This window comes from Canis lupus, chromosome 11 (assembly GCF_048164855.1).
Source record: "Canis lupus baileyi chromosome 11, mCanLup2.hap1, whole genome shotgun sequence".
In the NCBI taxonomy this organism is placed as follows: domain Eukaryota; kingdom Metazoa; phylum Chordata; class Mammalia; order Carnivora; family Canidae; genus Canis; species Canis lupus.
The window spans coordinates 24,137,116-24,150,726 of NC_132848.1; the positions used below are offsets into that span (position 1 = coordinate 24,137,116).

Sequence of the window (13,611 nt, forward strand, 5' to 3'; positions counted from 1 at the left end):
AAACCTCTGAAAGATTGAGATCCCTAAATAAAAGCGATGAAGACATAATCTTAAATTCCCTCCCTCCTTCTAACCTCTACCATCCTATTGTTATTTACACCAGGCCTCTGCTTTTCTCTCCCAATCTTGCCTAGGATAGTCACAGTCCTTGGATTTGTTTCAGACAGTCCTACCGTTGAATAGATTCTCACTGCTTGTGCCCTCACCAAACTCAGCCCGTTTGGCCTTGGTTTACCCTAAGTGTGTCCTCTTGTAATTTATATTGTATACAATGTATACAATGTATATTGTAATCATGGGGATTATATTTCAAAAATAGGCTCAAAAAGTGTTTCTGTTGATGTTAAACTTGAAAGATGGTCCATCTGGGTTTTAAGTTCCTGGTTCATTCATTCATTCAGCCAATATTTATGAAGCCCCTGCTATCTATGTGCAGGTTACTGCTCCAGCCCCCAGCAACACAGCAGAGAACAAAGCACACACTTTGGCCCTCTTGTAGCTTACTTTCTAGTTGGGGGAGACAAACAGCAAACTAGACCAGGAAGTAAAATCTGTGGTGTCCTGAACAGAGATGGAAGCTATGGAGAAAGATAAAGCAGATGGTGGGGGATCACTGGACCTGCCTTTGTTCTGGGAAAGAGCAGAGAAGGCTCTGTGGAATCCCAGCCCTGAGCCCATGCACACGTTCCTACTGATGCAGAGTGGGGAGGTTGGCTCTACTTCTGGGATTCTCACCTGCTCTGGAAAGATGGGCTGTGCTGGCTTTGTCAGAGCCCCTCCATCCACTCCCCGCTGCCCCCGCCACCGCCCCTCCTAACATGCCCTGCAGCTTGGTTGAAGATGGTTTATCAGTGAAGAGCTATAATGAGATGCAAGTAGCAGAGATCCAGCTGCACTAATATGGAGATGAGCAGTCACCTCCACCAGAGGTGGTGATGCCACCACCAGAACCAGGTTTCTCCCTGCTTTCTACTTCACCTGCATTAGTAAGTGTCTCTCCTTCTCATGCTCTTATCTGGATTCATGTCCCCTTCCTAGTGGACTTGTACTTATACAAGACTGGGTCATGTGACCACCCCATCTGCAAGGAGGTCTGGAAAGGTAAGTATTTGTGACTGAGCAGTTGCCCCTATAATTGGACATAGGACAGGGGACTCACAGTGCCATCTCGACTCTGCCAGTCGAGGCTGCAAGCGCCCCATGGGCCAGTGTTTACCAACCTGGCTCTGCTCCATTGGTCTCCTGAGCACATCCCTGTGCTAAGAGCACCCTCGTTTCCCTTCCATGGCTTTGTAGGATACGATCAATCCAGTGATGTGATTTCAAGATTCATAATGGTTTTTATTATAATTATGAATGGTATCTGTATCTGTTAATATTTTCTAGGTTTTTTTTAAAGACTTCATTTATTTGAGACACAGAGAGCATGGGGGGGGGGTGAGGGGCAAAGGCAGAGGGAGAAGCAGACTCCCCACTGAGCAGGGAGCCCAGTGCAGGGCTGGATCCCAGGATGCCAGGATCATGACCTGAGCCAAAGGGAGACCCTTATCTGACTGAGCCAACTAAGCACCCTAATATTTTCTTTTTTTTTTTTTATAGCAAGGGTGACCATATCATTTAAAATCCAAATCAAAATACTTATTAGCAGATAAGGGGAACAATATTAAAAATTATGTCAGGACAACAGGTGTTAACTGGAATGACGCAAGCTAAGACACATAATTAGTCGGTAATTGTTGAGATAGATGAACACCGTTGGGTTTTGTAAATTAATCTGATTATCTCCTGGATTGAAGATCGTATCTCTGTATTTGCACTCTGTTCTAATAATTAGCCTGTTGATTCTCTTGGATTTTCTGTGTACATTATCTGCCATTAATTGTAACTCAGTTTCTTCTCTTCCACTCCTAAGATGCTATATTTTTTTCTTGTCTTATTACATGGGCCACGAGTGCTGGTACAGAATGGAGCCATGGTGGCAGCAGGCTTGCTTATCTTGCTTCCAGTCTTAAAGTCAAGTCGATCTCAATATCCAGGGGCACCTAGGTGGCTCAATTGGTTAAGCATCTGCCTTCAGCTCAGGTCATAATCCTGGTGTCTTGAATCCAGCCCCGCATTAGGCTCCCTGCTCAGTGGAGAGGCTGCTTCTCCCTCTCCCTTTTCCCCTTACCCCAGCCTGTGCTCTCTCTTGCTCTCACTCTCACTCTGCTCTCTCAAATAAATAATTTGAGAAGAGGAAAAAAAATGGCTCTCAATATCCAGAAGTCATGCACTCAGGGAAAACCTGGCTTCTCCGGGCACTGAGGCCCAAGAGAAATGTCCTCAGTGAGTCCCCATGGAGGAGACACCATGTGATATTTTGTTTCCTTCTGCTTCCCCAGAAAACCCTTTTGCCGTGCCTCAGGATGGGGGAGGTGAGACCCGAAGCAACCGGCCCAGCCTCCAGGAAGAACAGCTTCAACAGAGACCCCCGGGAGAGCCAAGGTGGCTGCAGCAGTGGCAGAGGAAGAAATGCCACCTGTGCCCACAATCCCCTTCCATGGACTTCCAAGATTAGGAGCAAACTCAGGGGTGGGGGCCAGGGGTTGTAAGGGAGGGGGTCTTGAGCCACCCGTCTGCAAGCAATAGTCCCATTCTGGGCTGGTGGCTTCTGAGAGGTGATGCCGTTGTGGACTCAGGATGACCAACACAAAGCTGCTCTGGCTAATTCAAGCCGTAGGGATTAGGCCTGTGCATCGTTCCTGTGGGCCCCTTGTCTCTACTCCGTCCAGTTGTGGCCTGTGGGCCTGTGTCAGGATACCAAATGTGAGTGTGTGTGTGCACGTGTGTATGCGTGTGTGTGTGTGCACGCGTGCACGCGTGTGCGTGTGATTTGAGGTGTTCTTTTTGTTTGATTGATTGGTTTCTATTGGAGTCCCCCCGAGTCCTCTGATGGGCACAGGTCACCGGTAGTGGGGGCCCTTGCCAGCGTCCCGGTTCAAGCTTCTTGCTGCAGCTGGCAGCTGTGAGCCAGCGAGCCTGGGGCACAGCCCCCCGAGGTCTCAGAGGGTGCTGGGGATTTGAAAATGCTCATGAGGGTTTGTTCTTATGGAATTTGTTCCCATAGCAGTGTCATGAAAGGAGGCCACGCATCTTGGGCCGTCCATGGGGCAGGCACTGGGCTGCGTGTCTTCATGCGCTCCCTCTCTCACCGCCTGGGAGAGGGCTGTGGTGAACCCCTTGCAGAAATGGCTCTGAGCAGGGAAGGTGCCCAGGGTCACACAGCCAGGAGGAGACCAGCCCCTCTGTTTGATCTTAGGGGTGTAGAACCCAAAGTCCAAGGTACCCCCCGCACAGTCCCTGGGACATCTCCCCAGTGATTTCTCAGCAGACTGGCCGTTGCCCTGCGTTCTCTGCCGTCACTGCCCTGCAGCCCTCATCCACACGGCGCATTCTGGTTATGTATCTGCTGTGTCAGGCCCCAGGCTGGGCAGTGATGGGGACTAGCCCTGAGTCAGGCAGGCCTTGTCCCTGCCCTGAGGGCGGGGGGTGGGACAGACAGACAGATCTGTGCTGGATACGGTGATGAGGTTCTGCAGAAGCCCCAGGGGGAAGTGTCTAGAAACCATTCCACTTCAGGGTCCCATGCAAACCCGGATGCCTCTAACATCCATTCCCCAGAGCTCCCCCACCCGCCACCCACCCCGCGGGCCCAGGGCATACACATGGAAGGGCATTGCCCGGGAAATGATGTCATAAATCCTCAAGGGCCACACTGCCAGTGTAGACACACTCATTCCACTTGTGTTAGTAATAACCAGGTCTCCCCCCAGCTTTTAGCACGGGGGACCCTGCTCAATAAACGTGTGTCCCTCTGATGGCGTGTTCCTTGCTTAGCCAGACCCAGTGCTCTTGCACACAGACTGCTCTTCAGGCGCAGCAGTGAGCGGCGAGGCTCCTGTTCGTGGGGCTGGTTTTCCAGTTGGGGAGAGAGGACGAGAAGTGAGTGGAGAGTCAGGATGCAGCTGTAGTGGTGAGTGCCCCGCCGAGATTTCAGCCAGAACAATCTGTTGCGGAGGGTGTTGAGGTTGCGCAGTCTGGGTCTGAGAATGCCTTTCTGAGCAGGTGACCGGAAGCCCAAATCTGGATGATAAGCAAGAGCCAGCCATGGGCCTGGAAGGCAGGGGAAGAGCATCCCAGCACAAAGGCCCTGGGGCAGCAGCACGCTTGAGTGTTTCAAAGAACCAAAGAAATCCGGGATCCAGGATGGCTGGGACCCAGAGGGAGGACAGAAGGAGTTGAAGGCAGGGAGTCCAGCTCTGGAAGGCCGCACAGACACAACTCCCCATCCTCTGATAAAGGATTTTCCAGGCAACCTGGCTCTCCAGCTCCCCATTTCATGGCCTAGGAAACCAAGATGCAGAGGGGCCCCGTGACTTGCGCCCGTTCACCTGTGGCGGACCAAGCCCGCGGCTTCGTGCTTCTCCCCCAGACAGCGGCACCCAAGCACATGGCTCGCAGCTGCAGAGGGGGAAGACTTTGTTGGGGTCTTGAGTAGGGATGGGCCTGTCTTCCTTTGCCCAGGCCGCTGTGGGGAGCCTTGGGGAGTGGGGCTTGGCAGCCGCCCAGCCCAGGAGGATCAGCTGTCACCTGCATCTGGGGTGCAGAGCCTGGGGAATCCGGAGAACTTGAGGGTTGAGAGCGGGGAGGGTAGAGGGGGACGGGGAGGCACCAGACCCGGATTCTGACATCAGCTCTGCACTAAGAGCCGTGTGACCTCGGGCCAGTCCTGTGCCTTCTCTGTCCTCAGGATCCCCCTGGGTTAAGAGGAAGGAGTCAGACCAGGTATTTAGGGGGCTTGCACCTCTGGCTTCCTGTGGTCCTGGGTGACGCTCACAGAGCTGCAGCTTGTAGGACTCAGCATCCGGCCCCTGCCAGCAGTCTCACCGGGGAGACCAGTAAACCCTATGGGGCTCAGGATGGAACATCCTGTTTGTGTGGGGGCCTCCCACGTGTGGCTCGGCAGACAGACGGGGGGCCAGCTGAGGGGTGAGACGGGGCGCCAGGTGTGAGAACCCTGAGTGCAGGGCAGGTGTGCACAGGGCCATCCCCCCACCATGTCAAGGGCCCCTCAAAACCCTGCAGGAGCCCAGCGAAAACCCATCCCACCCTACTGTGACAGGCTCCCGTGCCAGTCAGTAGAGTGTCCCTGAGAATAAGACACGGGGTCGTGACAAGTTCAAGTAGAGATTTACAGAGTTAGTGTTTCCTAGTGACTCCCAAACCCGGTTTTTCAAGCTGCCTATGTTTACTTCTTACTGTGAGCTTCTGGCTATCACCACGTAATATGTAAAAATAACAATAGTAACAGTACAAAAAAAGAGAAATAAATAGCAGAGGAAGAAGACGACAGCGTACCTTACTGGGGGGTTTGTCCCGCCGGGCGGTCTGTGTCCTGACCCCAGTCGGTAAGCACCCCCTCCCACTGGGAACGGCCTGGCGTTGACGGGCAGCTCAACGCTTTAACTCTCGCCTGCATCTGGTGTGATTGGTGTGGTTCGGAATCGACCCAGAACCAGTACCCGGTGCACCCTCGGGCCCTCCGCCCTCACCTTAACATCCGCAGTTGTCCTGAGCCTCAAGGAGCCGCCCAGGGGAGCATCTGACACCGACCAGGACCAGTTTGAAACAGGCCTTAATGGAAAACACACGCACGTGCACGCACACAGGCAACCATGCACACGTGCGCACACGCAGCGGGATCCAGTCCCTCTGGCGGTCCCTGATCCTTTAGAAGGAACAGGTGGGCAGCTAGCTAAGGTGGGTGGTGCTCCCCTTCATCTCCCAGAACACACGGCTCAGGCACATGGAGCCCCGGGGCCAGAAGGAAGGGCTGGGGCGGGTTGGAGGTGACGGGATCCAGGACAACACGGTCAGGAGTGGGGGTGACAGATTGCGAGGGGACACTTCCCGGCTCGCCATCCAATCCGAAGCTCTCCTGAGATCATTTCAGTCACAACGAGGCCGTGTGCGTGGCCGTGCCTGGCACTGTTCCCACCCCCCTGAGGCCCCCCAGACCCTTGTCCACACCAGGTGGGGATCCTGGCCCTGGGCCATCCCTCCCGCCCGGGGCCCCGTCTGCCCGCTCAGCTGACACCCCATCCACTGTGTCTCCTGGAGTCTCTGCTGTAAAAGGGGACGAGTTTCCCAGAGTAGCAGGCGTCCAAAAAGTGTTTTAGTGGTTTACGCAGCTCCCTCTACTATCCAGATTCACGTCACAGCCCCAAGTAGAGTTACTGGGGGGGCATTTCTGGTCAGTGCTCATCACAGGACATGTCCGTGCCCTGCCCTGTCCGCCCCTGTCGTCTGCTATGGGAACCCGAAGGCTGGGATGATAGGAGTGACCTGCGGAAATTCTTGAGCTTACCGCTTATCTGGTCCCCAGGAAACATTTGTAAGGTCAGGGGGGCAGCCACTCCCCCTGCCCCCCTCCAGGGATGGTGACACCATGCTCATTGTTACCTGTGGCCTCAGAGCCCATCCCCAAGCTGGGGCGATGCCCTTTACCCTCCAGATCGCAGACACCGCTCACCAGCGGTGTGACCAATGCCGCACGGGGCTCCCCGGCCTGCCTCGCGGCACAAACCGCCCCAGATGGCAGTCCGGTGAACGCAGATGTGGTTGCTGAGCAGTCAGTCAGGCGCGCGAGAGAGAACATCCTAGCAAAGCCATTCGTTCATGCATGCGTTCATTCATCTGTCCAACTAATATTCTCCAGCTCTGAACCCAGTGCGCCTCTGCGAGCACTTGCCAATCACGGAGGTGTCCGGGGACGCGCCGTGTCCGTAGGAGAGGTTGCGATCACCTGAGAAGTGACTCGCGGTGCCTAACAGATCGAACACCCAGATCCACAGAGCAAATAGGCGACACTTCCCTATCCCCTCCCTGATAGTGACCTTGGAGGTGGCACTGTCCCCAGCTCTCAAATTCCCAGTACCAGACCCCACCAGATAGTTGGTGCTAGATAGATGCTTGGTGAGTGAGCCGCTTTCACCCGTAGTCACACTGTACTGCCCCCCAAAACTCCTACCTTTACATTAAAACCCCGATGTACTTGCCCTTCACACAGTGAAATGCAGGGGCCCCCCTCCAGGAGGCACCACTGGCAATGCTGTCATAGAAATGGTAATGGGCTCCCAGGAACCCCGTTTCTTTGGACTGCAGTGGGAGCAGCATCCCCTGGGTCTGTGCAACGGGGTGCCCTGTGAATGGCCCCCACACCACCCTCCGAAACGTGCAGGAGCCCACGGCAGTCAGACGAACCCGGGTCGGGGGGATCGCTGGGGCTCGTGATTGCAAGTCGCGGGTGGCGCTGCCACCGCGGGCCCCCAGTGGGACCAAACTGGTGACCTGAATGAACCTGGCCTGGGTTCCCGCGTGTGTTCTCTCCGTCTCTCCCCGATTCTGTATGTTCACGCTGGTGGGATGCGCCCCAGGTCAGCAAGCAGTCTGGGTGATGTGCAATAACCCGTGGGGCGCCGGCCAAGAGGGGCTCGGTCTCGGTAACAAGGCAGGATGCCCCCCCCCGGGCTGGCATGTCCACCTTGGGGTCCGTCACACAAGGGCACACAGGTGAGGGTGGGCCCGAGCACATCCCCTCTCCTGTGCACCCCGACTTCCCTTGGGCAGGCACAGGGTCTCCCTGAGAGCTGATAACTGGGAAAACCAAAAACCAATAATATTCCTGATAATAATAATAATGTAATAATAATGATGTATTTTACACTGACTGTGCTACGCTGCTTTTGTCTTTATATACAGTAGTTTTTATAAAGATGTCCTTAGGTTTTAATAAAGGAGTGTCTTGTCAACTGTTCCCCGTGTGAAAACTTGCTTTAATGCGTCCAAACGCACTGGAGGGAACCTGCCCTCGTGGTCGGTCACACTCAGCCTGGGAGGCCGGCAGAGGAGGGCCTGAGGCCCTCCCCTGAGGGCTGAGGAGTCGTCCAGGGTGGCGCTCGGGGTCCGGCCCCAAGGACAGATAGGAGGCCGGACGGGGACCAGGAGCTGTGAGCACGCAGGCAGGCCGGCCGGGGACAATTGCCTGGTGTGTTGGCCTGCTGCTTTGTTACCTCAGTTAACCCTGGGCCTGGGCTGGGGCAGCGGAGGCCGCCCTTCCCGGGGTGGGGGGTGTAGTCTCGTACCTGGCTTGGAAGGTGGCCCTACATGATGGAGTGCCATCCCGCGGGTTCTCAGAGGAGGGCCAGGCCCCTGCTCTCCAGGAGCAACAGACATGCTTATTGGGCAAATGGGGGCTCTGTGCCTCCGATACTGCCGCCCCTGGGGGCCACGTCGGACCCTCTTCCCGCCAGGTCTCAGCCCTACCAACAATTTGGCCAGAACAGGCTCTACAGACACTAGGACCATGTCCAGTTCAAGTCAAAGCTCCAGTCTCAAACACCATTCAGAGCTCTGCCTCCCACCCTTTCCCTGCTCCCCAGGGTGGCCAGGGTCTGGGCTGGAGCGGAGTTAAGGGACCAAAAAAGGGGGTGGGAGGGAGCTGGTTTCATGTCACTGTTTTTGCTGCTGCGGGCACGTTCTGCGGGCATGTTCTTGGGGTGCATTGAGGCTTCTTTGGGAGAGCCGTATGGGGTCTCCCCCTGCCCCTCTTCCCAGCAAGGAGGACCAGGCCAGGATGCAGCCATTTGTGCACGTGCACTCACACTCACACACGGGACTTGTGGTCTTCCAATGGCAAACCAGCCTCACTGTTGAGGCCCCCCCCCCCTGCTCCCAGGCAGCCACCTAGTCCCCCATGGAAGCTTCCTGCCCTCTGCAGAGCTAGGTGAGAAGGCCCCCTGTCTCCAACCTCTCCTTCCTCAGCCCCTGGCCCTCCCATCCTCTCTGCCCCTGGCTGGGGGCTCAGGCAGGGCTGCAGGTCCACTGGCTGAGCAGACCAAGTAGGAAGGAAGTGCCAATGCCTTTCTCCCTGCAGGCCCCCCACATCTTTGTGACTGGTCATCTCAAAATACCATCCCTAGACACCATACACACACACACACACACACTCATGTACCTTCCCTGCTTGGCTCTAGAGCGGGGTTAGGATAACCTCTCTGAATGAAGACTATCCTCCTGGAAAGCTGCCCTCTTCCCCCCAGTTGTCTCTTCTGCTGGGAGCAGGGTAACCACAGGCGAAGGGACAGAGATTGGCCTCAGATTCCCTCAGGGTCTCGGGTGCCCAGTCTGGACTCCATTGGTCAATGGAGTGCCATGGGCAGGCTTGGAACAAAGAGGAGATGTCTTCAGTTGCCGATACCAGAAATTAAAAAGAAGTCGCCTCTACATATTCAAAAAATATATCAAAGATAATGAACTTAGGAAAAATCGTATCCAAACACCTGAAAATTGAAAAGAAATGGATAATTTTCTTTAAAGCATTACAAGTTCCCAAAACCAACAGTAGAAAATAGAACTCTAAAGAGCCCTATAATTATTCGATAAATTGAATCCATAAGCAAATTATTCCCACTAAGAAAACTCCGGGCCCTGCAAATTTCAACCAAACCTACAAGGAAGAAAGCAAGCCCATCTTATGCAAGCTCTTCTGGAGAACCGGAGGGGAAAAATAAGTATACAAGAGTATGAAATGGCCTCAATTCATTTTGGGGGGGCCAGAGGAACCCTGATACCCAAACCTGGCAAAGTCATCAACACAGATGCAAAAATCCCAATCAAAATGCAGCACAGGGCATCAAGCATGACCTGATCAGCTATATCCCAGAAATGTCAGGTTGGTTGAACATCAGACTATAATAGCTATGATCCACAGCATCAGCAGCATAAAGAGAAAAAAATGTATGATCACTTCAATAGGCACAGAAAAAAAAAAAAACAAATGTCAACATCGGGTCAATTTTAAAAATGCTGGGGCACAAAGGACATCCTTGAACCAGATAGCAGCTACCCATGACAAATGTACAGAAAACACCTTATGGATTCTGAAGCTTAAAATCTTGAAAGCTTTCCTTTCAGATCAGAAACGAGCCCCTGACACCTGTTCTCAGCTCTTGTGTCCAACAGTGTATAAGGACTCCCAGCAGTACTGTGAGGCAGGGACAAGGAATCAAAGGATTGTGAGGATTAAAACAGAATAAATTAAAATGCCACCTTTCAAAATGTTACGATTGTAGAGGTAGGAAATCCAAAATAATCTAATTTAAATTAAACCCAGCAGCCAAGCATGTTATATATAATTCAAACAAAATCTGATGTGGTTTGCTGAGAACACTCTATTGTACATCTCACTCAGGGGCCTAGGAATGTTCTGACCTGTTCATCATTGTCTCACCCCAAAAGCCTCCAGGATCACCACGACCAGGAAGGACTAGACTGTGAGGGTAACTCATCAGCTCTTCAACACTTCAGGCTGGAGATAATAAGTGTCACTTCTGCTCACATTTCATTGGTTGGAACCAGTCACACGGCCCCACTTAACTGCCAGGAAGCTAAGAAGAGTAGTCTTCCTGTGGGCCCCAAAATATTCAAGTCAAGCTTTGTCCCACATCCAGGGCACACTCATACCCCCTCAAGAGAGACAACCCAACTGCCATGGTCACTGAATCCAGCTTGAAATCTCTGCTCTTGGAGCAAGTGACCAGCACAGTGCTCTCCAGAGAGGCCGTGCCCACCTCCTCTTGCTCTGGGCGCCTACAAACTGAAAGAGACATTCCCCGCCTCCTATACTGACCCCATATTCCATGATGGAGCAGGGTTGTGACAAGTGTAATGAACACTTCCACGCGGAGACAATGGAGACCCGTGGCCATCTCTGCTCTGTAGAATCTACCTGGGGCCAAGGCCCCTACCCTGGGGTGGCCAAGCTTTCTTCATTAGGCTTCACCCAAGAAAGTATCTTGTCATTATCTCTGGCCCTTGACTATGTCCTGCCATCTGGCTCCTTGGCCACACCTTGAAATGGACATGAGAGAGTATGCACTTTGGGGGCCATGTAATTCTCAGCTGCTCTCTGACCCCAGAAGACTGGGGGCCAGTGAGCAGTCAACAGTCAAATACTTCCTTTTAAAGATTTTATTTATTTATTCAGGAGAGACACAGAGAGAGAGAGAGGCAGAGACACGGCAGAGGGAGAAGAAGGCTCCCTGCGGGGAGCCAAATGCAGGACTCTATCCCAGGACCCCAGGGTCACGACCTGAGCCGAAGGCAGACACTCAACCACTAACCCCCAGGTGCCCATATCTGGATCTTTTTAATCTGCATTTTGCCCTGAGATAGTTCAAGCCTTTGTTGTTCAAACACTTCCTAAATCCCTTATCAAGTTATTTTTGGCTTTCCAATCTTGCTAAGCCCCAGATTTCTGGAATTTCTCTATTCTCTTTATTTCTGCTCACAAATAGCCACTTCTTTCCTGAGCTCACTTCTTTCTTGCTATATCCTGTTGAGTGTCATCAACAGCCAAGACACACGTCTGCTCTCCTGCTCTCTCCCCTCTCATTGTAGTGTTGCAAGTTCAACAGGCTGTAGGTTCATGCAGACTGATTTAAGTGACTGTGTCACCATCCACAGCCTGACCCCCACCCCTCAGATCCAGTGTTTCCATGGCACCTGCCACCAGGTGCTAAGCTAATGCTGTATCTTTTAGCTTTTTGATGCCTTAACACTGATGTAAGTCAGGACAGGATAAGGCTATATGGAAGTCAGAATAAAGGGCTATCCATCCCTCGTGCACATGTGATGTAATCAGACCATGTTGCAGGGAAGCTCCACTCCACATAGTGACTCAGGGATCCAACCACTTCCATCTTGTGTCTCTATGGTTTTTATTAGGAGCTTTCTGGATATGAATGCACTGGGAAGGAATAGAGAGATGAAGAAGCATTCTTTTTTTTTTTTTTTTCAAGATTTTATTTATTTGACAGAGAGAGAGAACACAAGCAGGAGGAGCAGCAGGCAGAGGGAGAGGGAGAAGCAGACTCCCAGCTGAGCAGGGAGCCTAATGTGGGGCTCAATCCCAAGACTTCAGAATCATGACCTGAGCCAAAGGCAGACATTTAACCAACTGAGCCACCCAAGTGCTCCGAGATAAAGAAGCATTCTTGGTGACCTCATCCCAGTGTTATGTACTGTCTTCCTAAAGCCCTCCATATGCAAACATCCTGTAAAGACATTATGATCAAAACAATATGCTGCTGGCTTGAGAATAGACAAATAGATTAGAATACAGAAATAGAAGTGAGTGTATAGGCTACTTAATATAACAAAAGTAGTGCTTCAATACAGTGAGAAATTATTAATTAATATATAATTATTATCACTGTTTGACTAAGCCATAGTATTTATGAGTGACACTGACTAGCTACCCATCCTGAGGAAAATAAAAGTGGAGCCCGATTTTAGACATATGTGAAAACCAACTTCCTATTAGAGACTGAAATAAAACAATAACAATTCAGCAAGAAATTCTCAATGTAGGAAAGTCCCCACCCAGGACCGGATACTTGGTAAAGCTAAAGAAGAAGCGATTAATAAAACAAAAAAATTAATTTTTTTGGCAAAAGACAACACAGAGTTAAAATGTAAACAAGAGATTTAATCACGGAGAACACATACAAGGCTTATATTTAATTTATAGACAGTACGGACAAATCCACAGAGAGGGAATAAACAACCCAAATTCTAGAAAAAGATAAAAGGACACCAAGATGCAATTCACGGAACTGATCCAAATGGCAACAAACATATGAAAAGACCTTCAGACACACAGACATGGGGCAGGGGAGCAAAGTGAAATAAAGAGTTGCCATTGCACCCCCATCAGACTGGCAAAAAATAAATCTATAAATCTGTCGTTGGGAGCCCTGAGAGAAGAGGGTGCTGTCATGCGCTGATGCTAGAAAGGGAACCACCCTCACCTTTGTTGGAAGCAATCTGCAAATATCTATTAAATTAAAAAGCCATACCCCATTTGACCCAGCGTGGCTAGAATGGAATTCCACATGGGAAAAGGAACAAAATGATGCTCATCAACAGGGGACAGACTCCGTGGCACGCTGCTAAGTGATAGACCATCCAGTCTCCAAGGGGGGAACAAAAAAGCACGCATTTTTTTATTTATCGTAAAATCTACTAACATAAAGGACGTGTGGCACAGTTTACAAGTAATAATAAAATATACGACACTCTTGGTGATCAATTTTATACAGTCTAATAATTCTCAGAGTGCTTTTGCTGATTTTTGCCAAAGTCTTGTACCTGGCGCCCACTGATGGTTGCAACCAACGAGCAAGCGTAATTCCAACGGGAACGTTCACTGATGGGTCCATTTTCATGAAAGAGGAAGAAGGAAGTGAGGCCCAGACGTGTTGAGACTTCACTCTCCTGTCCATGGCGTGAATGCCCTCTTTGTCCAGTTAAATAAGCTTTCAAGTCCTTTGGGGAATGTTTCTCTGTGTGTGTGTGTGTGTGTGTGTGTGTGTGTGTGTGCGCTATTCCCAACACAAGAGCTACAAACCTGACACACTTCGATATTGATTCACATTATCGATGTTAGTGTTTCTTAAGTGCTAGACGACCAACAAGACAATAAATCAAGCCCTAATTTGTAATGCGTGG

At 51.5% G+C, this 13,611-nt stretch overlaps 1 protein-coding gene across 3 annotated transcripts in view; it reads left to right on the forward strand.

Moving 5' to 3' along the window:
- The window catches only part of SHISAL1 (shisa like 1), a 74,601-nt gene extending 66,746 nt beyond the window's left edge, over positions 1-7,855 (forward strand). For 2 of the 3 annotated variants that reach the window (XM_072843592.1, XM_072843591.1), the window contains exon 5: positions 2,382-7,855. In XM_072843592.1, the coding sequence (XP_072699693.1) occupies position 2,382 (1 nt within the window). In that variant the 3' untranslated portion in view covers positions 2,383-7,855. The remainder of the gene's footprint in view (positions 1-2,381) is intronic. The other variant, XR_012039101.1, reaches the window with a different exon arrangement.
- Positions 7,856-13,611: the final 5,756 nt, after the last annotated feature.